Genomic DNA, 24,427 nt, shown 5'->3' on the forward strand with positions numbered 1-24,427 from the left:
CTCTTTAGCTCACCTAATAATCCCACTAATCATCAGTATGAACCTACATACCCCCACAAATGATCAACTATTAAATCCATTTAATTTAATTTACCGCATGGAACCTGGAGTAAATGCGTGGAATGGTTTCCTTGAGGACAGCAATGCGGTGGCGTAGCTAGACCTACTGCCACACGGGGCGGACCCTAAGTTTGCCACCCGGTGCAGGTAAGAGTGATGGCCAACGGACGACTTGTTCTGAGGGGGGCTGGCAGCTGATGAATGACTTGTTTTAGGGGGGGGGCAGGTGGATGGTGGTAGTCGACAGACATGATTTGCTCACCTCCGGCTCCCCCCCCAAAAAAAAACAGTGCCACCTGGGGCACACACACCACCCCCCAGCTATGCCACTGCAGCAATGTACATAATCAGCAGAGACCGAGGTCATTTTTAAAGTGGGCCACGCCTTAACTTCATAGCTGCGGTGTCCATGCCATGATCACGTTAAAGACAGAGTGAAGCTGGTGGAAAAACTAAAGTATGAAGGAGTGAATTATATTAATGAGGTGCGAGTGTTTTAAAGTAATTTTCCAGTATGTTACTTTATGACTCATGTCTCAGATCGCGTTTGCAAGAAAACAGGCATCTGGGCTAGAAATGTTGATGTGTTTTCTGACCAGTCACAAGTTTACAAAAAAAGCAACATAAAAGGAATAAGCTGCCAGCTCAGATATCAGGATCCTGTGGGTTCTGGGGGGCGCAACATCCCTCATAAGAAAACATTTATTTTCACATGTTTTTAAAAGTAGAAATCCTTTGGAAAGTCTCACCCAGAAGAAAACTGTGGCAGGCTTTATGCAGGTCTCTCTCACAGAGTTACTCCCTTTCTGGTTAGCTTGATGACTGCAAACGTTTCATTACAACTGGCTATTTATTAACAGCCAGACCAGCACAATAGATAATGCACCTAAAGCTGTATTGATACAACAGTTGCTTAGTTTGTTTTCTTTTCACGCAACATTAAGTACCTGATCACAATTAAGGGATTAACATGTCCAATTTAGTCAGGGTATGAGAATTGATATTCATTATAGTTTTGTTCTAGCACAGCATCTGTAACAACACTGTGGGGGCTGATTTTTCATCCAGGTCAAATTTTTACCTTGCATCAGTCAATTCGTGCTTTGGAGAAGAGAAAACAAAATAATGTTTTTTAATATTATCACACAGTTTTGCCATTTCAACGCATTGTCAATGACAGATGATAACAGTACCCTATTACCTTGGTACTCCCAAACATTTTTATAGGGGCCAAAAGGTATGGTTGTGGTGTGACTGAAGGCCACACTGATGCCAGCAGGGTGGTGGTTGGGCGGGTAGGGAGTTTAGCAATGAACTGGGTGTAGGGCAGAGGTCTTCAATCTGTGGGGCACGATCCCAGGGGGGCCGAGGAGTCTGGGAAGGGGGGGCACGCATTCCCCAGCCTCACTAGGGCCTGGATTCCAAAACGTTTGCTTTTGTTTTGGAAAAAGACAACCATGTGCCGATCATTAAAATGCTTCAGCTGAAGTTTCATTAATGTCCTATTACTTACCGGTAATCTTCATTACTCCTGGTCCCGTAGGTCCTCATCCCATTCCTAACAAAGTGGAGATTACTATCTCCGCGACAGAAAAAAATAACAGGAGCATGCTGGGATACCTAACCCACTCCCTCCCGCTGGGAGTACATAAGTGGTACCAGCCCAGCATGCAGCCTGAAATATACCAAGCCAACAACCGGAAGGCCGGCCGCCAGGGAGGGAGGGAGGAAAGTAAGGAATGGGACGAGGACCTACGGGACCAGGAGTAATGAAGATTACCGGTAAGTAATAGGACATTACCCCCAGGTCCCTCCGGTCCTCGTCCCATTCCTAACAAAGTGGAGAATACCAAAGCAGAGAACCCGGCCTTCCAGAACCCCATCAAAGCCAGGGGCACCAGACCGAGAAAAAACGGCACCCAACCGAATCAGAAGGGAGCCCACAAGAAAACGCAGGCAGGAGCACACAACCAGCCACGCCCCCAACCAAGCCGACAGAGCCGAGACCCCAAAACAAGCAGGGGACGAACAAGAAAGTACCGCAAACTAGCACAAGACCCCCAGGCAAGCCCGAAGGAGGCCCCGCACCCAGAGACAAGCCCCAAGGGAAACCCCCAGAGGGACAGAAAGAAAAACCACCCCCCAAACCACCAGGGAAAAGGAGCCCCGGAGAAGCCGAAGCGCCCCAACGGAGCAACCCAGCCAGGAAGGGCAAACAGCCAGGGAGAAAAACCACCAAGGGAGAAGCCCACAGCTCCAGGCACCCCCAAGCAGCCGCCCCAACAGGGACAAAACAGGACATCCCGGCCCAACGCCAAAGTGCGCACGAGAGCAGGCAGCACAGGAAGACAGGCCAAAGGCCCAGGAAGGAACACAGCAGGGCAAGACAGAGAGCGAACCCCCCCAGAGCAGGGAAGAAGGCGACCCACAGCCGGACCAACCCACAAAAGACCACACCAAGAGGCGAGGGGAAGGAAGAGGAGAACGAAGAGGCACCCCAAACCCAGAGAAACAACGAACGCGACCAACCACAGGACCAACCCCAACACCAGGGGAAGCCACCAGCAGAGCCGCAAAAACCAAAGAGGGAGGAACCAGACAAGAAAACAGGCACCGACCCAGAGCAACAACCAGGAAGAAAGGGGCCAAGGAACCCAGACAAGGCCCCCCCCCCCAACCGACAAACAGCCGACAACTGCGGCAAAAAGAAACCGGAGGCACAGAAAACCCACAGAAGGCCCAGGCCAACAGGCAGGAAAGACAAGCCGCCAACCCCAGCAGAGACACCAGACGGCCGCAGCCAAGGCCGCCACACAGGGAGAAGAAAACCCCGGGCACAGGAACCAGCCAGAGGCCAGGACCGAGGCAACCAAAAGCAGGAGACACAGGGACACGAACCCAGGAACCGACCCAAGCAAGGTCAGGGAGAGCAACATGCACAACCCAAAGCAGACTCCACACAAGGCCAGTGCACAGCCAAGAGAGAACAATCAAGGGCCGAACACAGAACCGGAGAAACAAACCCCAGAACCGGGAAGGAGGAACCCCCACCATCCAAGAGCCGACCCACGGGACAGGAGGACACCAAGGAACCACCCAAGGCGAACCCCAAGAAGGGCAAAACAGGAAGGACGAACAAGGAGGCCAACATCCCAACAACGCAGGCAGCTCAGAAATACCCAAGAAGCCAACCGGACAACCAACAAGCCAGCCAGCCCGGAGGACCCCCATACGGAGCATCAGAACCCGAAAGGAGAGGCAAAGGGTCAATCGACCCAACCCCAAAGACCCCAACCAAGAAGGGGCCCAGGGAACGGTACCAAAGCAAGCCAAGCCACCAAGAGAGGAGAAGCAGCAGGCGAACAGAGAGGGAGACCGGCAAGCCACAACCGTCAACCAACACAAAGGCCATAGCGCACCAGCCAGGCGCAAAGGAGCAGCACAGGAAAGGACACAGGACCAACCCGGGCACCCAGACCAGCAGGGCCAGAACCACCGGCCATCAAGAGGCCAAAAAGAGGCCCAAAAGCATCAGAGAACGAGCGGCCAGGGAAGGACCCAGGCAGGGACCCCGCAAAGGGAGGCCAAAAACAAGGACAGCCAGGGAGCAAACGCCACAAAGGCATAGCAGAGGCCCCAGCAGCACCCGGAACACCCCAGGCACCCCTAAACAAAAGGAGAGGAGCCCGGAGAAACCAAAGGCGCACAACCCCTGGGGGGAGTGGGAACAGACCCAAAAAAGGGAAGAACAAAACCACGCAGAGCCAGCAAGAGTAACCGCCAGAGACACCACAGGCCAAAAGCAGTCCGCACGGGAGTTGGAAACGCACAAGCCCAAGGACAGGCCCACAAGCCCAAGGACAGCTCCAGGGCCCAGGCAAAGCCAACCACCAGCACAAGGCCGAAAAAGGGGAGCGGGGATGCAGCAACGCGGCCCACACACCAGGGGAGGCGGACACCAGACCACAACCGGCAGCCCCACCACCAAACCACCGGCCAAGCCCAAGAGAAGGCACGGCGAGGAGGACACCTGGAACGGCACCCACAAGCAGGAAAGAAGGGCACAGAGCAGCCCGAACCCACAGACAGGGAGGGGCACAGAAGCAGGTCACCCAGGAAACCAAGGAGCCACCCAGGCAGAAGCAAGGAAGACCCACAACACTCAGCCACCACAGGAGGCTAAAGGAGCAGCAGCGAGAGGTAAAGGACCCCAAGCCATAAATAAGAGACACAAGAGGGGAAAAGGAAACCACAACAGGAAACAAAACCCCACCAGCCAACCCAGCGCAACACAACACCAGGCAAGAGGCAAGCAGCAACACCAGCCAGAAAGCCCATCAGGGGCCCCACCAGGACAGCCCCGGAGCCAACCGCCAACCAAGGGCCAGGAGAACCAGGACAGAGGGAGGGCACAACAGCCCCCCGCCCCCCCCGGGAACCCAAGAAACAGGGAGTCCGGAAACACCAAGGACCCCGACGCAGGACGCAAGAAGCGATCCAGCCAAACCCAAGCAGGGGCCAAGCGCAAGAGCAGAGGAGCCGCAGACGGGGGAACATCGGGGGGCGGCAGGGCCACCTCCCCGACCCACAACCAGCACTAACCACGCCCACAGGGAACCCGCCGGGGAAGGAGCCCACCAGCCCAGGCAGGAGGGCACGCCAGAGGGTAGGATTGGAGCGAACGCAAGGGCACCCAGCACCAGGAGCCGCAGGCAGGCACCCAGACAGGCACGCACCAGGCCCGAATCCACAAGAACAGGCATGAACCAACAGGGCGGAGATGCGGAAGAAGCCGGGCAATAGGCAACCAAGGCGGACATCCAACCGGGCACCAACCAGGGGGAACAGAAGCACGCAGGGCAGGAAGGCCGTAAGCCCACAGACCAGAGGAACGAACCAAGCCGAACCGCACCCAAACACGAAAAAGCCCATGAGAGCAGACGTGTGCACAGGGGAACGGGCGGACGGCCACAGCACCCGCCAGCCCCGGCACATCCCCAGCAGTGGAAAACAGGGAGCCAAGGCCGCAAGCCATCACAGCAGAAGAGCACAGCACGGGGAAGAAAGAAACCCGCTACGCGGCACCCACCAGGGGGACAGGCCAACACCACCAACAGAGACTGACCCCCAACCCCTCGACCAGACGCCATCCAGCAACAAGCGCCGAGCAAGTGGAATACAAAGAGGCCAGGGAACCCACAACCTGAGGAGGAACACCCCTCCCCCGCAGCACCAGGAAGCAAGGCAGAGACAGCGCAGAAAGCCACGCAATGCCCCCAAACCAGCAAGCAGGACCTGGAAGCACCACAAGCCAGCATGGAAAGACCCCAACAGGAACCAACCAGCCGACGGAGAGACCAGAGGATGCCGGGTCCCAGAGCACCAGAAAGCGCCAGCAGCAATCAAGGCGAGAATAGCACCGAAGCAGCCGCGCAGGTCCCCCAGCCAAGACCGCCGAAGCAGCCCACCGCGCACAGCCAGACCCAGCCAGGCATGCACAGACCACATAGCCAGAGGAACATGTAAGCGCGAGGCAAACATGAAGAAAAGCGGAACCGCTATGCGGTACTCACCACAGGAGCAGGAAGAGCACACCAAAAAGCGCCCTGCCCCTAAGATCCAGCCCAGGCGCCCTCCAAGACACCAGCGCCGGGCGAGGAAGAGGACTGCAGCAACCGGCCAGATACCGACCCCCAGCAAGGTCCGCCCCTGCACCAACATCAAGAACAGCAGGGGCAACATGGAGGAAGGAAGGCGAGCAGTACATCAACACGCCAGGCAGGGAGACCAGGAGCACCGCCCGGCGCAGCCCCTGGACCCCCATAACAGCCACATCAGCGCGTCTTCCAGCCAGGCCAAGCTGTAGGAAGACGCACGCTGTAACCCGGAAGAAATCCGGAGATCCGGCGCCCCAGCCACAAAGGGCCGGGCGCCCATCAACGCGACTCCCATCAAGCCCGGCAGGCCAGGAGACGCGGAACAGGACGTCGAGGACAGCCCAGCAGCCCAACGAGACATCCAAGAACACACAGGTAAGGTAAACACAACACGTCCCATTCTGTCGGAAGACAGAAAAAAAGAACAGGCTGCATGCTGGGCTGGTACCGCTTATGTACTCCCAGCGGGAGGGAATGGGTTAGGTATCCCAGCATGCTCCTGTTCTTTTTTTCTGTCACGGAGATAGTAATCTGCACTTTGTTAGGAATGGGACGAGGACCGGAGGGACCTGGGGGTAATTGAGTCTGCCGTGATGTGAAAATCGTTCATGCCAGGGTGCCTGATTGCCCGATTGCCCGAATGAAATGCAAATGTGCGCTATTAGTTAATGTGCAAGTTTAAAGGGTGCTTCGGAGCTGGTTCTAGCTTTAATTGATCAAAATCACTCCAAGCTTTGTGATGACCAAGATCTGTTTTTTTAAGTGGTAGTGCAAAAACTGGGCTTTGAAGTGTGTGCTTTTAATCATAATTGTATTTACACAGCCCTTAGTACCCCTAAGGAGGTGTTAAACGGACAATTATGTAAAAAAAACTGCATTACATATTCTATTGTATTACTAAAATGTACATTTTGGAAGCACCCATTTTATCTTAAAATTACTTGCACATTTTGTAGCAGTCTATCTAATACTGTGTGTAATGCAAGTATAAAATAATGACATATTCACAGGGCTTTCTGTCAAATGCTGTGACCTCCTAGCACTAAAAATACACAACTGCACCAACCAAGATTTAATTCTGTGGCTCTCTGGTTACACACAGACCTCTACAGTGCATTAACTAATAGAGGTTTCATAATGTACTATGGTGCATTTCCCACTGAGAAACAACTTTTGAAATGTATTTTTCATGTAGCTACCTGTCGGTGAAAGACCTAAAAAAACGTACATAATATTATGGGGCTTATTTATGAGAGGCTTGCGCTGCCAGAGAATCACTTTTTTGACGCTCCTGCGGCGCATCTCAACCATACCTATGAGGCGGCACAAAGTCACCCTGCATGTCTTTGTATGGCCTCTTAGATATGGAGTAAGATAAAGCAGCCTAAGTCAATGCGTTGCCTTACTTTGTGCCAAGTAGGTGTTGCATGGGGGTTCCCACACAACACCCATGGATTTTGATGCTGCCACAGATTTACATAATGACATAAAACTGGGGCTCGCCCCGAAAACCTATGACTTTCCAGCTGAGGCGTAACGAGGAGAAATGTTTTCAATTCTCCTCGTTTTTTCCTCTTTCCATGTGTGCTGCATTCTGCAGCCAGGACCAGACTGGCGGTAGTGGGCTCCATGTGTTTTCCCGGTGGGCTGGAAGGGTGGGGGCCACTTTTGGAGAGGTGGGAGCCACTTTTGTTACAGGAGCCAGTTTTGCAGCAAAGCTGCAATATCAGCCCCCTGTAACAAAAGCGGCAGCAGTGCTTCACACTAGCACCCCTTCCACCCCCGGGGCCGGTCCAGCTGAACTGCTAGGGCTGGTTTGTGTTCCCAGCTCTGTCTGCAGCTCACACAGAAAGAGGAAAACACCTCTGAGGGTTGCTTTTGCGAAGGAATGTTCCCCTTCCTGCACAAAAACCATCCTGCCTATGTTGGTGCTAAAATCAAAACAACAAAAACAATGTCAATACTGACACTTGATCAATACTTCACTCATACCAATCACACGTGACACTCATAGTGATTGTAAATCATAATAAATATGTTTTTAATTCTTATTCTCTTGTATTACTTTTTTTGATATTTTTAGAAAAAACAGCAAATCAATCATGTTATTATTTACATGAACATCATAGAATTTTTTGACCACAATAACATTACAAACATATAACATCAAATATGGCGATGGCTTTGCCAAGTCATCCCTTACACCACATCTCATACTAAAAATGATTTACACAATGTAAGCAAGCTCAAAATCGATGAAACATTAAAGAAATACCCAGGGGAAAAGGTCAGAAAATAAGAAAAATCATAAATTAAAGCGACACAGACCCAAGAAGGGATTAGACCAAACAGTTATGTTCGGTCTACCAGTTAAGCTGTGGAGATGTGGTGTAAGGGATGACTTGGCAAAGCCATAGCCATATTTGATGTTATATGTTTGTAATGTTATTGTGGTAAAAAAATTCTGGTATGAGTGAAGTATTGATCAAGTGTCGGTATTGGCATTGTTTTTGTTGTTTTGATTATATATTGGTCCAGCCTTACTGACTAAAGGCCAGAACCCTTTATAGATTCACACTATGTTGGTGCTAGGCAGCAATTTGTGCACCAACAAAAGGGGAAAGGACAGGAGTGCACCGTATTTCAGAAATGTGGTGCATTCCTACCCTTTCATATTGGCGTATGCAGCAGCAAGAAGATTTTCGACTCTGCTCAACGCCAATTACTCATAAATGAGGCAATTTGTTTTTAGCTACGTCTTTGACCACGCCCTCACACTCACTAGCCTTTGGATTGCTAAATACTGTTTAATATTATTTTCCCACTGTAAAAAATGATTTCCTGGTGCAATTGGGGGCATTTATGGTTGTTGATAGTTATCAATGATGAGGAGTACCAGCTTCTAGACATTTTTGTCAGGAGGGGGTCCTTACACCTAAAACATTGACAAGGGGGTCTCAGCATCAAAAGGTTTGAAGACTTCTGGTGTAGGGGAAGCGAAGCATATACGTTTAGTGGCTGAAGTGTACAATGTGAAACTAAAAAACTTAGTATTAATCCCGGCTTCCCCACTTCACCAAATTGTGTGATCCTAGGCAATTGTTTTATTCCACACTCCGTCCTTTTTCTTCGTTTTCACATATAAGAGGACTTCGAAATACATGACTTCAGGATGTGCATTGTACAAAACCTTTTCCTGTGTTGTATTCAATAAACTATTATGTTGTGCATGTATTAAAGGAATCGAGGCCACCCAAAGAGTGCACATAACTGACTTGCCTCTTTAGTTCACTATTGGCATTGTTGTCAGGGTGCAGGGAATAATGAATGATTCTAAATTCATATTTGAAAACTATCACTTTTAAAATAATACTTTTCAATGCATTGATATAATTTGGTGTACTAAGGTGAAAAGGTTCTGCATGTTAATTAAATACACTTTTTGAATTTTGAAGAAACGTTATCATATTTTTACACTACTGATGCAAGACATCTTTAAAAAGGAATGTGCTCCTAAAGTTAAACAGTACAGGACTCCCTCGCTACTTTCTTTCATTAACACCAATTAACCGTCATATAAATGCTTGCCTGTTTATTTAACATCATTTTGTTGGTGCTGTGCCGAGTAAACAGGAGCCTAGTGCTGCTGTTGACCAGGGGGGCACATGTAAAGGTCAAGAGTGCTGCATCCAGCCCTGGCGACATAGTTTCAGTATCAATGTCCTATCAGATGGTATTCAGTTTGTCACCTTTGGAAAGACGAATCATTGACCTAGCACAACTGGGACAAAAGTTTGTGTCTGCCAGGCTATTGTTAAATAATGCTTCACAATAGTGATATTATAAATGGCTTTGGTTTAGCGTTTTGGAACCATGGATTTGTTAGAGTGTTACATAAAGACAGACTAATACATTGTTTTAATGCACATAGCAGTGTGGCATTGTTCATCCTCTTAATATTTGCTTTTTCTTCCTCTCACATACTACAAAGCTCATGTCATCTCTTTCTAGTGTTTGTTTTCTCTTTTCTTTGTTGTGGTCTGTTTTTATTTATTTTTTAATTGGCGCATTGTGGTTATATCTTTGTATCTTCAATTTCATATCATACTTTTCTTGTCTGTGCACCTCATGTTTTTTATATATATTTTTTTTTACCAGACTGTTTTGTGCAATGTTGGAGTTAACATTCTCTTTCACCTTTTGTTATTGTTTGTGTACTTTTCTGTAGTGCTAAACCCGAAAGGTGTTGGATACTTTTACTTACAGCTTCAAAGCTTTAAGTGAACATCGTTCTGCAGGTTCTCAGAAAAATCGACTTTGAATCAGTTCCCTATTGGACTCTACATTCATCTCTTTAACTTTACAGGCAAAACGACTGATTGATTGCTCAGCAATGAGTTTAAAAAAAGTTTAAATTAAACCATATCAGAGATGCAATCCCTGTTTGGAATTCACATGCTTAACTTCATCTAACATTCCCTAAGAATATTTGCAATTTTTCAAGACTTTATGTATCTGTAGTTTTGCATGCTGCATATGACTGTTGTATAGTGCAAAATTTGGAACGAGTCTCCTCCAGGTGTCTGAGTATGATTAGGTTGTGTGTACAGTGGTAGGAAGAAGAGAATCAGTAGATTTAGCAAAGCACTGAACCACACGGATTAATTTCAACTAGTGCCTGGCTCTGGGAGATAGACTTTCAAGCACTGTTTGAGGCCACTTTGTTTTGCTTGTAGCCGTCCCGTTGCTTTCCGTTCATTGACACTTTTATTTATTGCTTTCTAATTGGCCAGTATGTGTCATCTTCACTTCCTCTTCCTTTGTGGAGCATGGACAAAGTACTGATTGCTTAATTTTGATTAGTCCTTCCACAGCTCACTGTATAAATGATATCGTATTTTTCTCTTTCTCTTTCACCTGTCATCATTGTTCCTTTCCATTCTGTGTGTTTCTTGTTCCCTACCATTCTCTCATTGTCTATGTTGCTTATTGTCATGCTGTTGCACAACATACCTAAAAGACATTGTCAAAGTCAAAAGCACTCATATAGGTATGATCTATTGGCTCTGCCAATGCTTGTTACATTATGAAAATAAGCAATCTCTGCATTTGAAATGAAGCATTCCCAGTAATCTGGGCCACTGCTAGAGAATGGCCCATAAGTAAGTACCTTCTTAAGAATTTGTTTTTTTGCACCTTCTTATTCATAAATGTGCCTGTGAGAAATAAATGTGTTATGCTTCACCTAATCTGTGGGTAGGTCTCCAACAAATCTCAAATAAATACCAGTATCTATACTATTTTTAGAAAGCAATTGTTTCCTTTAACAGCATGAATCATTATAGATGCACATGCGTTGCATACATTAGCAGGTAGCATTTATGTTGGAGAATGGTCGATGGTGGAACAACTGCAAAATATTTTTTCAATAACAAATGTCCTGTTTGCGTCCTGTCTTGCATTTGCTGCAAAACATCGTGATCTGTAAACATGAGTCATACTCTAAATTGTTGGTTTACACAGATCTTAAAGAGAAATGCTCTGTATCAAGGTAATTATTACACATTGTTGGACCTGTAGTTTCTGCCCTATGTTCTTGTAGCTGAATATATTGCATAATTAATCTGGCAATCCACACTGTTAGGACATTCAATGTGTGGAAATTCCACCAACCGATTCCCTTAGGATCTTCAAAGCAGATTAGTAATTAAATACTCTGATTAACAAGAAAACGACTTTCCTTGTGATTCTTCCGAGTGATGTGCTTCTTCTGTGTTTTTATTGTAAGGACTATACACGACTAACACTTGCAATTGACCCATTCCTCTGAGTGAAGGAAATGCTCCTAAAAATAATTTCCATGATAGAATACCTAAAGTACAATTTTGCATGGTGTAAAAGGGTGGTCCTGATAGTTATAAAAGTACCATATTTAACTTCAGTGTTATATTGGGATACTTCACCGGTTATCTCATTCTCTTGGTGCCTTCCAAAAATATCTTCACGACTGAGTCGTGGGTGTGACATCTGCTTCGTACAGAACGTATGTGAAGATATCCTTCACTTAAAATTCACTAGCAATATTAATTTTTCCTTGGAAATGTATAGTGTACAGGCTTCTAGATTATCCTACTATTGCCATTCATCTATCAGGTAGGTATGGTGCATTCAAATCCTATGACTTGAGGAGCCATGTAGCTAAGTGTATAATGTCAGAATTTACATGTATTATGGTTCCGTATTTCGAAGTTGTTTGTGTATAAAGTACTTGTAATACCCTGTGTTACACAAAGGACATGATCACTATCAGTGAGAATTATGTGACTAATTTAGAGTTTAGTCTATCACAATGTAACGGATATCCCATCTGCCTTGTTACAAGTTTCATAGGATATATGCACTTGTAATAAATTGGATGGGATATCCGTCACATTTTGATGGAATAACCCATCCCCAAAACTCAAAATCAGGCCCTTTGTCTCCCCTTCCAATGTTCGTGTGATCAGGATATATGCCATCTTGGATAACTGCATCCTCTGAATTACTTATTTTTTTAAAAGACAAGTGTTGTGTACCAACTTTCTCATAATGTATTCCTTTGTGACCCTTTCTTTAGGTATCTGGAGTCACAGTTTGGATTTTTGTTTTTCCGTGTGAACAAACCTATCACCACTCCTGGAGAAAGCATTGTCTAATGTGCCATGATTTATTTCCTATTTGTGTGTGAATACAATAATACAGGTTAATGTGTCTGTCAAATCATTTTTCCTACTGCAATATGCTTTGCTGTCAGAATGATACTTTTCTTCAAAACTCAGTGTCATATTCTCTGACCCTCCCACAATAGCTAAGAATCTTCCTATCCCCATGCCATGTAAAGATATAATGCATCAATGACTGTTATGTCCAATTCTGGTATGTCTGTAAAAACTCAATGCCAGGCCTAGTCTTGTTATTTCTATGTGCATCTGTGTCTGTGTTCTATGTGTGATAGGTTTTAGGCTTGTCACAAGCACTGCCCGTTAAGCGGTTTATCTGTCATGATGGATTGGGTAATTGTGAATGATTTCCCCTTTTACCATTTCAGTGAATTCACTATAGTGTGACAAGAGTTTGGATATTGTACTTTTTGAGTGAAAAATGTTTCCTCTCCTAGTTCAATATCAAAAACGTAACTACTGCGAGAGAGTCTGTTTTTTCAGTGTCTGAAGGCATTCTATCCTTTACCTTTTGTTTTACTCTTGATTGACACACTTATGACGGTGCCATACTTTGACATTTTTTGGTTACAATGTAATGCGAGGCTCATACCTTCCTTCGTTGTGGTTGCATATATAATGCTTGATTATCCAAGGGAGGGATCTATGACACATGGGTCAAAACTTTAAAATAAAATTCCTTAACCAAAGTACAAAATAGCACAGGAAAGCCAACAATTCTGACACAGTGTTTCAATCTTGTAAGATCTCTCCTGTTATTAATTCACTAAAATAAAATGGTCTAAAGAGCCAATTCATGGTCTGGTCTTCAGTCTTCAGTCACACTGGAGATCCTCGATACTCATACCATGCACGCAACCTGATGATGCAAAAAATATCCAAGGGTGTTGCCGTTGTGTGTTGTATTTCTACAGGAGGTTAATCGTAGACACACTTGACAACACCCACACACTAAGAACCCTTTAATAAACCTAAATGCAAGTTTCTGGGCAACTGCTGAATGGTTGAAAAATGTAACAAATGTGAATCTAAGACGATTCATGCTGCAAAACGTGAACTTTAACTAAGGGATGATTGCAGGCCTTCAAAGGTTTCTATTTTTCATTCTGCTTTGAATGATTGATGGGCATGCCACTATTCATGCACATTCCACAATTTCTGCAATACTCAGTTTCTGAATATCTATACAGAGGTGCAAAATACAGAATTTTTCTTCATTCTTCCTGGCAGGCGGATGTTTGAACTGGTGTGGGTACTTACTCTATGTCGTGCTCTCAATCAAGCACGTTTCAAACGCAATATATCTACACAAAAGTCTGTAAGTTATGCTTGTTGCATTGCACAATAAATAAAAGACTCTCTCAGGGAGGAGATGTGGTTACCTCCAGAGCTGCCAATTTTGGAACTGAGGGACAACCGCCATGCAGCTACTACAGCTCCAGCGCCTCGAGACCCTCACCGGTAATTTGCCGCACTCTCCAAATGTGTGATTGATTGATTGAGGGACTGTTTTCGAGGCCTGACTTCAGCTCAACACCCTGTGACTTTGGGCAAATCATTTTATCTCCCTTGTGCCAAATATGAAAAATATGATCTAATGCAACCTGGTGCTCATGTAAACCACTCTATTGGCTTTGAGTCAGGCTTGCACTATGTAAAACTGAAAAAATGCAGGCCAAATGCAAACTCTCCACAAGAAACAAAACAATGTGTAACAGTCAAGCAGGTGCAAGTTAAAGCAGTTTATAGTTAGTGAAGACAAGCTTGGTAACTGTTGGTGAAGAGAAGCTTACAGAAGAGGGCGCTTTTTTATGAACAGGTGATAATGCATGAAGGTAGAAATGGTGGAATTAAAATTAGTAACTGAATATCAATCATAAGAGGATTTTCATTTCTTTATTTCTTTATTTTAATTCATTTTCGAGTTTTGTATAGCACGAACTTGACCGGAAGGTATTGTAGTGCTTTACAGAGTTGGCACAGAAACAGTTATATGAGTTACATATGTAGTAAATATAAATACATGGAGAAAACTACAAATAGCTAGTAACAATATGTACAAGACGTATGCAGTAGACAGTAGGATATGTGGACGATTTAGTTCTGAGGTAGCTACGGTAGGGTGTTGCGAAGTGCAGCAGTTACACGAGCTACACATGGAGTAAAAACACAAGTTACATATGGAGTAAGTCCAAATACATGGAGTAAATACAAATACATAGTAACAGTATATGCAGTAAGTATACAATAGAAAGTAGGATGTGTGGAAGGCATAGTTTGGAGATGGATATGGTAGGGAATTGCAAAGGTTGGGGGAGCAGAGGCACAGATTTTTCCCCGAGGTATTAGATAGTGATGCTCAAATTTATTTGGAGAGTGCGAGGTGGGTGCAACAGTCCAGTTAGAAGGCTTAGGGGGTAGAGTTTAGATGTTTATTAAGAAGGAGAAGTTTAAGTTTGTTCCTGAAGTGATGGAATGATTGTCACATAAATCCAGAGGCAGAGAGTTCCAGATTCTGGTAACGTTCCTGGAGAAGGAGCGGGTGCAAGATTTTTCTTTCCTAAATTTGGGTGCAATCAAGAGTAGACTGGTTGAGCTCCGAAGTGGTCTCTTTTGGCCAGCTTTTCATTTTTTTTTCCCGAGGTAGACTTTTTTCATGTAGAGTGTTCTGTGGGTTAAGCAGGCAGTTTTGAGTATACATCTTGCCTCAACTGGTAGTCAGTTGAGCTTCTCAAGAGTGGGAGTTGTGTGGTCAAAGCAACCCTACCCTGACAGTAGTCTGGCTGCTGTTTGGAGTGTAGCTTTCAAAGGGGGTAAGTATGTTTTTGGTGCTCCCGTGATCATTGCATTACCATAGTCCAGCTTGGAGAGGAATAAGGATTGCGCCACAGTCTTTAGGTCTTCGATGGCAAGGAAGGGTTTGACTTTTTTAAGAAGTTTTAATGTGTAGAAGGCACTTTTGGCTGAGTCATTGACATGTTCTTTCATGTTCAGGTTTGTGTCAAGTGTAATCCCCAGAGATTTGACAGAGTTGGAGATAGATGGTTTGCAATTTAATGTAGTGAGGTTGTTGGGCCAGATATCCGCAGGAAAGGACTTTTTTTCAGTGGGATGAGGAGGAGTTAAGTTTTGTTGGGGTTGAGCTTAAAATGGTTGCTGGGTAGCCAGAACATTAGAGAGAGTGCATTGTAGGTGTTGGACATCTTTAACTGGCGAGATTTTGATGTAGAGTTGGGTGTCGTCTGTATAGACCAGATAAGCAATTCTGGCTTGTTTCAAGATCATAGAAGGGGTTCCATATAGAGGTTGAATAGGGAAGGAGACATGATTGATCCTTGAGGATCCCCTTGCAAGACCAGTGCTGCTTTTGAGGTGGAGTTGTCTAGCTTGATAAGCTGTGATTATTGGTTAAGGAAAGAAGCACCCCACTGAAGGACAGTTCCATTGATGCCTGAATGCTATGAGAGGGTGTTTAGGGGGATATCATGACTGACAGTATCAGAGGTGGCCTAGAGGTCCAGCAGGACTAGGAGGCATGCCTAGCCATCATCCAGAGATCTGTGTAGGTCGCCTGTGATGTTCAGTATTGCAGTGTCTGTACCGCAGCATTTCCTAAACCTAGATTTGAAGGTGTCGTGCAGGTAGTATTTTTCAATGTGGTAGTTGAGTTTTTCAAGCACATATTTTGCAATGGCTTTGGCATGGAGAGGGAGGCTAGTAATAGGTCTGTAATTGTTCAGGTCATTCTGGTCGGCGTCTGGTTTTTGGATGAGGGGGAAAAATTGTCTGAGTATAGAGCCGCTCGATAAGGTGGAGTTAATGATTTTGGTCCATATGGGACAGATGATGCAACCGAAATTTTTGACAAGCGCAGCAGGGAGGGGCACAGATATGTGTGATGTCAATATCATGCAGGCGAGTAATTTGAGGGCTACTGCTTCAGGAATATAGTTAAATTCAGTTCAAGTTGCATCATTAGATTGCGCCTGCACAGCGCTGGCGTTGTGCTTGAGAAATCTATTGTTATTAATATAAACTTAAAAGGAACTTACATCCCACCTACTCTCTTTCATAGCAACTCATTCGTTCCTGTGCCTGCCACTTACCTTTCCTCCATTTCAATTGGCGGTACCATATTTTTGCTGCATTTACCAATGCTTGGTCCTCGTCTGCTTCTCTTATCAGTTTCCCTCCGCCAAAATACTATTAACATCGCTTTGGTGGAACAATATTTTTATAAAGTTTTGCCTTTTACTCTTGCAGCATATTTATATAACAATTTATCACCCTGAGAGATTAAGTGGTTTTCATTGAATCACAGGATGTTGTGCGTCGCCGCCGAGACTCGTACCGGGGTCCCCAGCTCGTGAGTCAGCAGCTCTGGCCACCGTCCCACATCCTCTCCACTCCCGTGTTATTTGTCAGGGAGCTCTTTCCTTCTGCCAGACGATGGTTGATGAAAACAGCTCTTTATTCATTATATAGGCGAAACTAATGTATTACCAATACTTGCTTTTCAATTACAAGTTGTTGAGGGTGGTGTTCTGGATTGCTGAGAGGTGGAGAATGAGGAGACAACCATTGGTTTGGAGGAAGGGCCTAGGGTGGACCCTTGCTGCTCAGGGGGCACCCTTGGTGTAGGGATGGGGAGGTGGGTGGCATAAGAGAGAATTCGATTTTAGATATTTTTTCATTGAAAAATGTTGCAAATTCTGCACAGAGCTTAGTAGAGTCATTAATTGGGTGTTGAGGGAGAAAGGAGGCTTATTGTCTGATGATGTTGAAAAGGTCTTTAGGTCTGTTCCTAGACTGGTCAAGTTGGGCTCAGAAGAAGGAGGATTTTCCTTTGAAGATGTGTTTTTTTGTATTTTTGGCATTTAGCTCGCAGTATCGAGCAATTGGTTAACAAGGGCTGTTGTCTCCAGTTTCTTTTAGCCAATCAGAGTTGACACCTAAGGTCTTCATTAAACCAGGATCTGGAAGGGATATTCATTGATTTCTTGAGTTTCAGAGGGGAGACTGTGTCAAGGAGTTCAGCCATTTTTGTGTTGTAGTGGGCAGTGAGGTAATCGGTAAGGTGAGGATGGGTGGAGGTGTAATTTGGGAACTGACTACTCCTTCTAACTCTACCTGGGGGATTCGATGTATGTTTCTCGCCAAGTGCTTGAGACGGATAGTTTGGGGGTGAGCTTTTGGTTGGATGGTTTTGAGACCGAAAAGAATTAGGTGGTGATCAGTCCAGTCGGTGGGCAGGATAGAGTGGCGGGATAAGATCTTATGCTTAGAAATGACAGTGTCATGGGTAGAGCCCTTATCGTGAGTTGTTTATTGCAGTGTTGGGTGAGATCGCTCGCTTCAAGGAGGGTGGATAGGGCTTGTACTTTAGGATCTACTTCCTTATTCAGGTATAGGTTTTGGCCTCCTAGAATAATGGCTGTGCCACCTTCTAGGGAGTTTTGGATTATTAGCTCTGTTAAGTCTTCAAGGAATTGTTGTTTTCACCTAAAATATGATAGATGACATGATATTTGATGGTTTTGGGGCCTTTGGAGGCAAGCTGAACTCCTAAATATTCAATTGCAGGGAATTTAGTGTTGTGGAAGGGAGTTGAGCACAGATCTTTTTGTTTAAAGCTGGCTAATGCCCTGCCAATGTGATCCTTGTGTTCATAATAAATGATTGAGAAGCCCAGAGGGGTGAGGAGATTGGTGAAAGGGGATGAGTGGTCATTCAGGGAGGTTTCAATTAGAAAGCAGATGTCAATTTTGAGTCATAGGATAGTTTAAGCTATGCCAGTAGCATGTTTGACTGCTGTTCGACAGTTTAGTAGCATGCAGCAAAGCTTAGGCGATGATCTTGGACTAGTCTGACTGGGTTGGATGGTAGTTAGTTGGGCAGGTGGCCTGGGAGGGTGAGTGGTGTTCAGGGTACTCCTTGTGCCAAGGATGACCAGAATTGTGCAGCATCTTGGGCAAGTAGAAGCTCTGCCATATGTGTTGCTCAGAATTTTGGCTTCCTGCTGCAACATTCCAGTTGTGGTGCATCTAGGTTTGAGGTGGTGATGAGTGTAAGGGGTGGTCTTCCTAGGGGTGAAGGATGTGGGGTCAGAGTTTATATTTGTGGCAGGATCGGTGCTCGCCATGGATGCGTGATGTTGTGGCTAATCTTTGCATCCATACATAGTGGCGAAATTTCATTCAAGATAGTGTTGATTTTGAGTTCTTTATAGGCTAGTTAAGGGATTGGCTGAGAAACATTTGAGTATGTGGTGGGGAGTGGAGTATGATGGGTCTCTTCGGAGTCTGGGGTAGAGGCTAATTTAGTATCCAGCCTGCTGTGGTAGGAGAACTGAGACGATTCAGGTGCGATATATAAATCAAGCTGGGCTGCTGAGGTGGAAGAGGAGGGGAAGATTTTTTCTGGAGGCAAAACCGAAGTTTCAGGGTGTCTGGGATTGGAAGAGGCATTAGGAGGGGTGGGGGAGGAGACTTTGCGCGGGGGACTGGGAGTAGAAGATTCAGCCAGTAGACGAGGTGGTGCATGGGTGGCTTTTCAGGGAGAGGGTGGATGGGCGGTGGTGAGAGCAGGTGGCATGGATGCGCAGAGCATAAGCTGAATTGATAGGAGAAGTGAATTTGACAGCAAAAGATAAAATAAAGCAGATGAGATGGTACCAATACACCTATACATCCTTTTCCTCAATGCAGCCTGAGCTCTGTTGTCATTCTTACCTTCACAGTGTAGTTGAAGTATTTTGCAGACTGCATAAAGCGGTGAAAACCATCCGTCTCTTTTGTTGCCACGGTTACAATGAATAGCTTTTCTACAAAATAAACAAAATATTGGAGATTAGTTTTACAGCTGGACCAAGACATACAATCAGCCCTCACTTTAAAAAGGGATAACAAAAAGTGGCTATTTTGGAAGCTCAGATGACCTCTTTAAATAAAAAGCAGACATATTAGGATTACTCAATAATTTTGAAGGGCCTGCATGGCTTTCTAAATAGGATGACAGAATACGATTTCAAGTGAGAAATACATTCCAAAAAAACCCTTTTTCCAATTGGCGGAAAGACTACGATTAACCATCTTACAAACATTAGCATGTTGCAAATTCCTTTGCAAGGCATGGACCAGGATAGCAGCACAGTTTCCTGGATGGATTTATTCTCAGATTAGGCAAATTCATGAAAAGGATTAAGAAAGGGATCGTGGTCGTGGTAAAGTGGAGAGAGTGTTTTTAAGGCGTCTACAGAAAATATGGAATATTAATATCACTTCCTGGGGCTTATCTTCGGAATCAAAAGAAGAATGTTTTGGTGATGTACTTTAAATCAGTTTATGAATATATTTTGGAACCACGACTGCTTTGGATTAAAAAACACATTCAATACACAGAATCCCTTCTTGATTGGTGTGACACACCACACAGTTTATATCAATGGAAAGCCTGTCAGTTCTTTCTAATTCCTTTATTCGATTCCAAATGACTTAATACTTCCAAAATGTACTCCATAAATCCACAGTTTCAACTTTGTTACAATTATCTTCACCCCAAAAGAACTTGTTGGATTATGAAAGTACAATAATACTTGAATTAACATTTTCCAATATTTTCCATTTCAAGATCTAGTACAATATGACACCCAAATTTTTTACTACGCCGGGTTGTTTTCCAGCAATCCACGTGCATTGTTAACAATACACCAAGTAAAGGTGCCCATCATCTAATAAAAGTGATACTTTGATTCAATGCTATTGATCTGGTTGGTTTAAATGGTTTCTTCTACAGTTCAACTATCTTCACTGAGGTGGTTCATGGTTGAGACAATGCGCACATTAACCAATTCATTTATTTATTATTTCAGGTGTCAGCCTTACAATAATTTGAAACAACAATTCAAAAATATTTATCATACTAATACTTGCAACAGATAAAAAACATATGCAGAGCAATCCACTAAATAGCGAATAACACTACATTCGAATCCAAAGGTGAATCAACAAACTCATCAGATACAATAAGGCAATAAACATATACAATCCAATCAGAGGCTTTCAGCAGGAAAAACATATACATCACAAAAAATTAAATAACATAAATAAAAACATTAAGAAGCTGTATTCCTTTGTGGTATAAACAATCTACAGCACACCTAATGCGAGAAAGTGCAAGTGCATGGGGGTATTGGGGATCCATGCAATTTAAGCAAGAGCTAGCAGCATGTTACATCCTGGAATATGTGCAAACCCACAAAGGCTAACAGGGTAAGCTGGTACCTTATGTAGTAGGCAGCTCTCTCAGGTGAGGCCACGTAACCTGTAGAAATGATGCTACAGAACTGACCACATGCAAGTCCTCTGATTTAGTGCACAGAGCCATGGGTGATTGAATACATCTAACCCAGAAGTGTTTGAAAAGGGGTAAAATCATTGCCGCTGTGCAAAATCATAGTTGTTGCCAAACAGAATAAAATGGGCTAAGTTGTCTATCCCTCTAAAGCTACAATCACAATGGTCAAATCTAAGAGCGAGAATATGAGTTTGTATGAGATAATCCTTCCTCGCGAAAATACCCAGGTGGAATTTTATGTACAGTGTTCGCTTCACATCGGGATGCCACACATCCAGATATTCAGAGCTGGGGGGGGCATAGATGCTGCTGAAGTAGTTGCTCGTAATGGAACCTGGCTTCAGCACCGGGCATTTGTTTAACTGCATATGTTCATACTATAGATCTTCAATCAGATCTGCAGTACCCTGCCTGACTCTGCCAGTGCCTTCCCAAAGGGGCACCATCTGCATCTCGTTTACATTGTCTGTAAATGGGATGACCACATGTGGCCTCGGCAGGTACCACTGACAGTAACATCTAGGGTTTCCAGATAAACAGTGGCCTGGGGCTATCATTTCTGGAATTGGTGTAAACATTAGCTCTGCGTAGAGTGCCACTAGAGGGGTGCCAGGTCCAAGCTCCTGCAGAACTCTTAAGAAATTGTTCTCAGCTACTGTAGTGTTCTGACTCTCGCATACCCCCATAGCTCTGCCACACTATGATTTAGTCATGCCAACACAATAGAGTAAATACAGTAAGTAACAATGCAGTTAACATCATAAAACTGTAATTTTGGGGAAAACTGAATCAGACAAGACATGATTTATTTTATTTATAAAGTTTTGTATAGCGCGAACATGGCCCAGGTGGGTATCAGAGCGCTTCACAATTAGGGTAGGTGGGATACAAGAGTGGGAAAAGAATATTTGTTACATATATGTGCATGGCGCGAACATGACCCAGGCAGGTATCAGAGCGCTTCACATTTAGGGTAGGACGGATACAGTAGTGATCGAAATCATGTGTATGGAAGTAACAATATCAAATGGCTCATTCGATGGAAAGGTTTACTTGCAGTATACTGGGCTTCCAATATATTGCGCCCGCAGTATTAAAGAACTTTCCTAACAATGCCTTTGCCAATCTTAGAAAAGGGTACATGGAGCACTTTCATTGCTTTCTGGTTGCATGGAGGCTCAAATGAAGTCACTGCACGCAGGAAAATGACTTCACCACCTCATGCATTACAAGCCAGTGGTGTGGTGATGCTGCTTGGCAGCTCTCTAACCCACTACACTTCTTATTTCATTTAAATATTGTTTTAGGTTTCAAAAAGTAGAAATACAATAAGTCATTCAAAACATGTACAGTTGGTAAGAGTGTGTTTGCAGCTATCTTTGTCCATGATATTTTTTTAATTATATGTTCAACTCCTGACCCTCTATTGAGAGTCGCAATTCCACCAACAAAAGAAAAGCCTTACTTTTGACGAAATGCTCATTGTCTACATAGCAAGCTGGCTATCCTAAGTCACCAGAAGACAACAGTTAGATGCTCCAACTGGCCTCATTTTCTATTTATGTCACCTTCTTAGATCCCATACATGGGACTATCTAGACATGGGGTGAGAGTGAGAGATAAATAAAGAGATAGAGAGCACAGAGAGAGAAAACTAAAGAGATAATGTTTAAGTCACAGTGATAGCATGGTATGTATGGCAAACTAAATCAGAGGTTCTTACTCCTTTGACTTCTGAGGCCTTGTTCGAAAGAGGATCTCTAATTGGTAGAGGCTTTCACCCTGTCCAAGAAGGCAGGGCTGGCTTTAGCGTTGGTGGCGCCTGGTGCAACTATGTTTGTTGGTGCCCCCAATAACCACCTCCACCCTCAATACCACACTTTAACAGTACCCCTCAGGTCTCCATAACCTCCCTCTCTCACATGCATTTCCTTTGTTTAATAGCACCACTCATACCAGTGTAAGGTGTTAAGCACTTTACATCGCATACACATTACACAGAGACAATGAATAATGTGTGTAAATAAATGTATAGGAAATGTTACTTCAGACAGAGGACTACAAGGTGTAGGAGTCACAAGTCATCCATACTGGTAGACAGTATAGTTTTAAAGTGCTTGGTCTGAAGAATTGATTTCTACCCAAGTGAAACCTTTTTGCAACAATAGGATAATGAGATTGGGAGGAAAAATAATAACGCTCTAATCTATACCTTCCAGTTTGCATGCAGTTCTTTGATGATAGTTAATTGCTTACAGTTCTATATTAGGATTTAAACTTATATATTGCAAATTACAAAAGTGTCTCTCTCACAGAAGCAGTAACCTATGGGCCTATTATCCTTGTATGCACGTTGTGATCTGCATGGTTCACCTGCTTTGCATCAGGCATTTTAACCTCCTGCGCTACATTATGAAGAGTCAAAACTTCCTCAGACAAAACTCTGACCTCTCTGCAGGAGATCCATCAATCTCCAGAATTATCTTGACATTTTTATGGTTGCCTGAAAATTGCTAGAGGCAACTACTGTTGCAGCAGGTGCTTTTAAAACTGTATTGTACTTGAAAACACTGTGCCCTTCCATAGTCAGCACCCAGTGAGGTAGCACCGATTGCACCGCCCTAGAGTCGGCCCTGCAAGTAGGGACCCTTACTCTAGTCAGGGTAAGGGGATTACACAGCTAAAATAACCCCTGCTGACCCCTTTGGTAGCTTGGCATAAGCAGTCAGGCTTATCTCAGAGGCAATGCGTAAAGCATTTGTACATACACAAACAGTAACACAGTGAAAACACAACAAGAGGACACCACACCAGTTTAGAACAAGCATTTGCAATACAATTGGTCTCGCATTTGCAAGATTTTAAGCTATTGGTGACTTTTATTTATCTGTTTTCAAAACCAACACATAGATAAAAGGTTTGTCATTTACAATGCCAATAGCTCAAACTCTCACAAATGGGAGACCTACTGCATTGCAAATGCTTGTTACATTGGCCTGCTGGAAGTTAGTGAGTTAACCTCATGCAATGTGTGTTTTTAAGGGCAGAAAAAAAACACCACAAAAACTTCAGTTTCCTTAGTACGAACTGCCCATCTGACAACTGCCTCGCTGCTCGGGGTACTGTAAATAAATCGGATCCACCCAAAGTCGGGTCACTGGAAACTCCACACACCATCAGATGGGTGGAACATTTCTCCTCTTTAACCAATCCTAGTACGTGCACAAACATTCAGTGTGCTGATTGGCTGCTTAGTCTACATGTGTTACTGCTGTGATAAAATACTACATGAGCTGTCTGTGTTGCTAGGCTGATTCTACGCTCGGTAGGCGGATGGATTAATTAGTTTTGGGCCTGGTAACCAGCGCTCTCTCACTCACAAAGTTTTTCTTGACTTCGAGATGGCTACAGCTCGTAAAGCAGAAATGGTTGCCAGCACTCTAGTGTAGGCTCTCAAGTAGGTCTAACGAATAGCGCAATCGCAGTACGGGCTAAGCTTGGCGTCCACACACCATCAGCAGGGCGAATAACTTGAAACTGGACAATACTTTGAAAGTAGCATTCTTCAAATACGTTTGAAAACAATAGCTAAATAGTGAGGAAAAAAGTAACAATATACCAGTTTACTTGCAAAAC

The 24,427-nt window shown here is 44.5% G+C and overlaps 1 protein-coding gene across 2 annotated transcripts in view; it reads right to left on the reverse strand.

The window, feature by feature from the left end:
• PLOD2 (procollagen-lysine,2-oxoglutarate 5-dioxygenase 2) overlaps positions 1-24,427 on the reverse strand; it is a 357,685-nt gene that overhangs the window by 231,264 nt on the left and 101,994 nt on the right. For both annotated transcript variants that reach the window (XM_085634099.1, XM_085634100.1), the window contains exon 2: positions 19,168-19,259. In XM_085634099.1, coding sequence (XP_085490225.1) covers positions 19,168-19,259 — 92 coding nt within the window. The remainder of the gene's footprint in view (positions 1-19,167; positions 19,260-24,427) is intronic.

Source organism: Triturus cristatus, chromosome 11 (assembly GCF_964204655.1).
Source record: "Triturus cristatus chromosome 11, aTriCri1.1, whole genome shotgun sequence".
Lineage (NCBI taxonomy): Eukaryota > Metazoa > Chordata > Amphibia > Caudata > Salamandridae > Triturus > Triturus cristatus.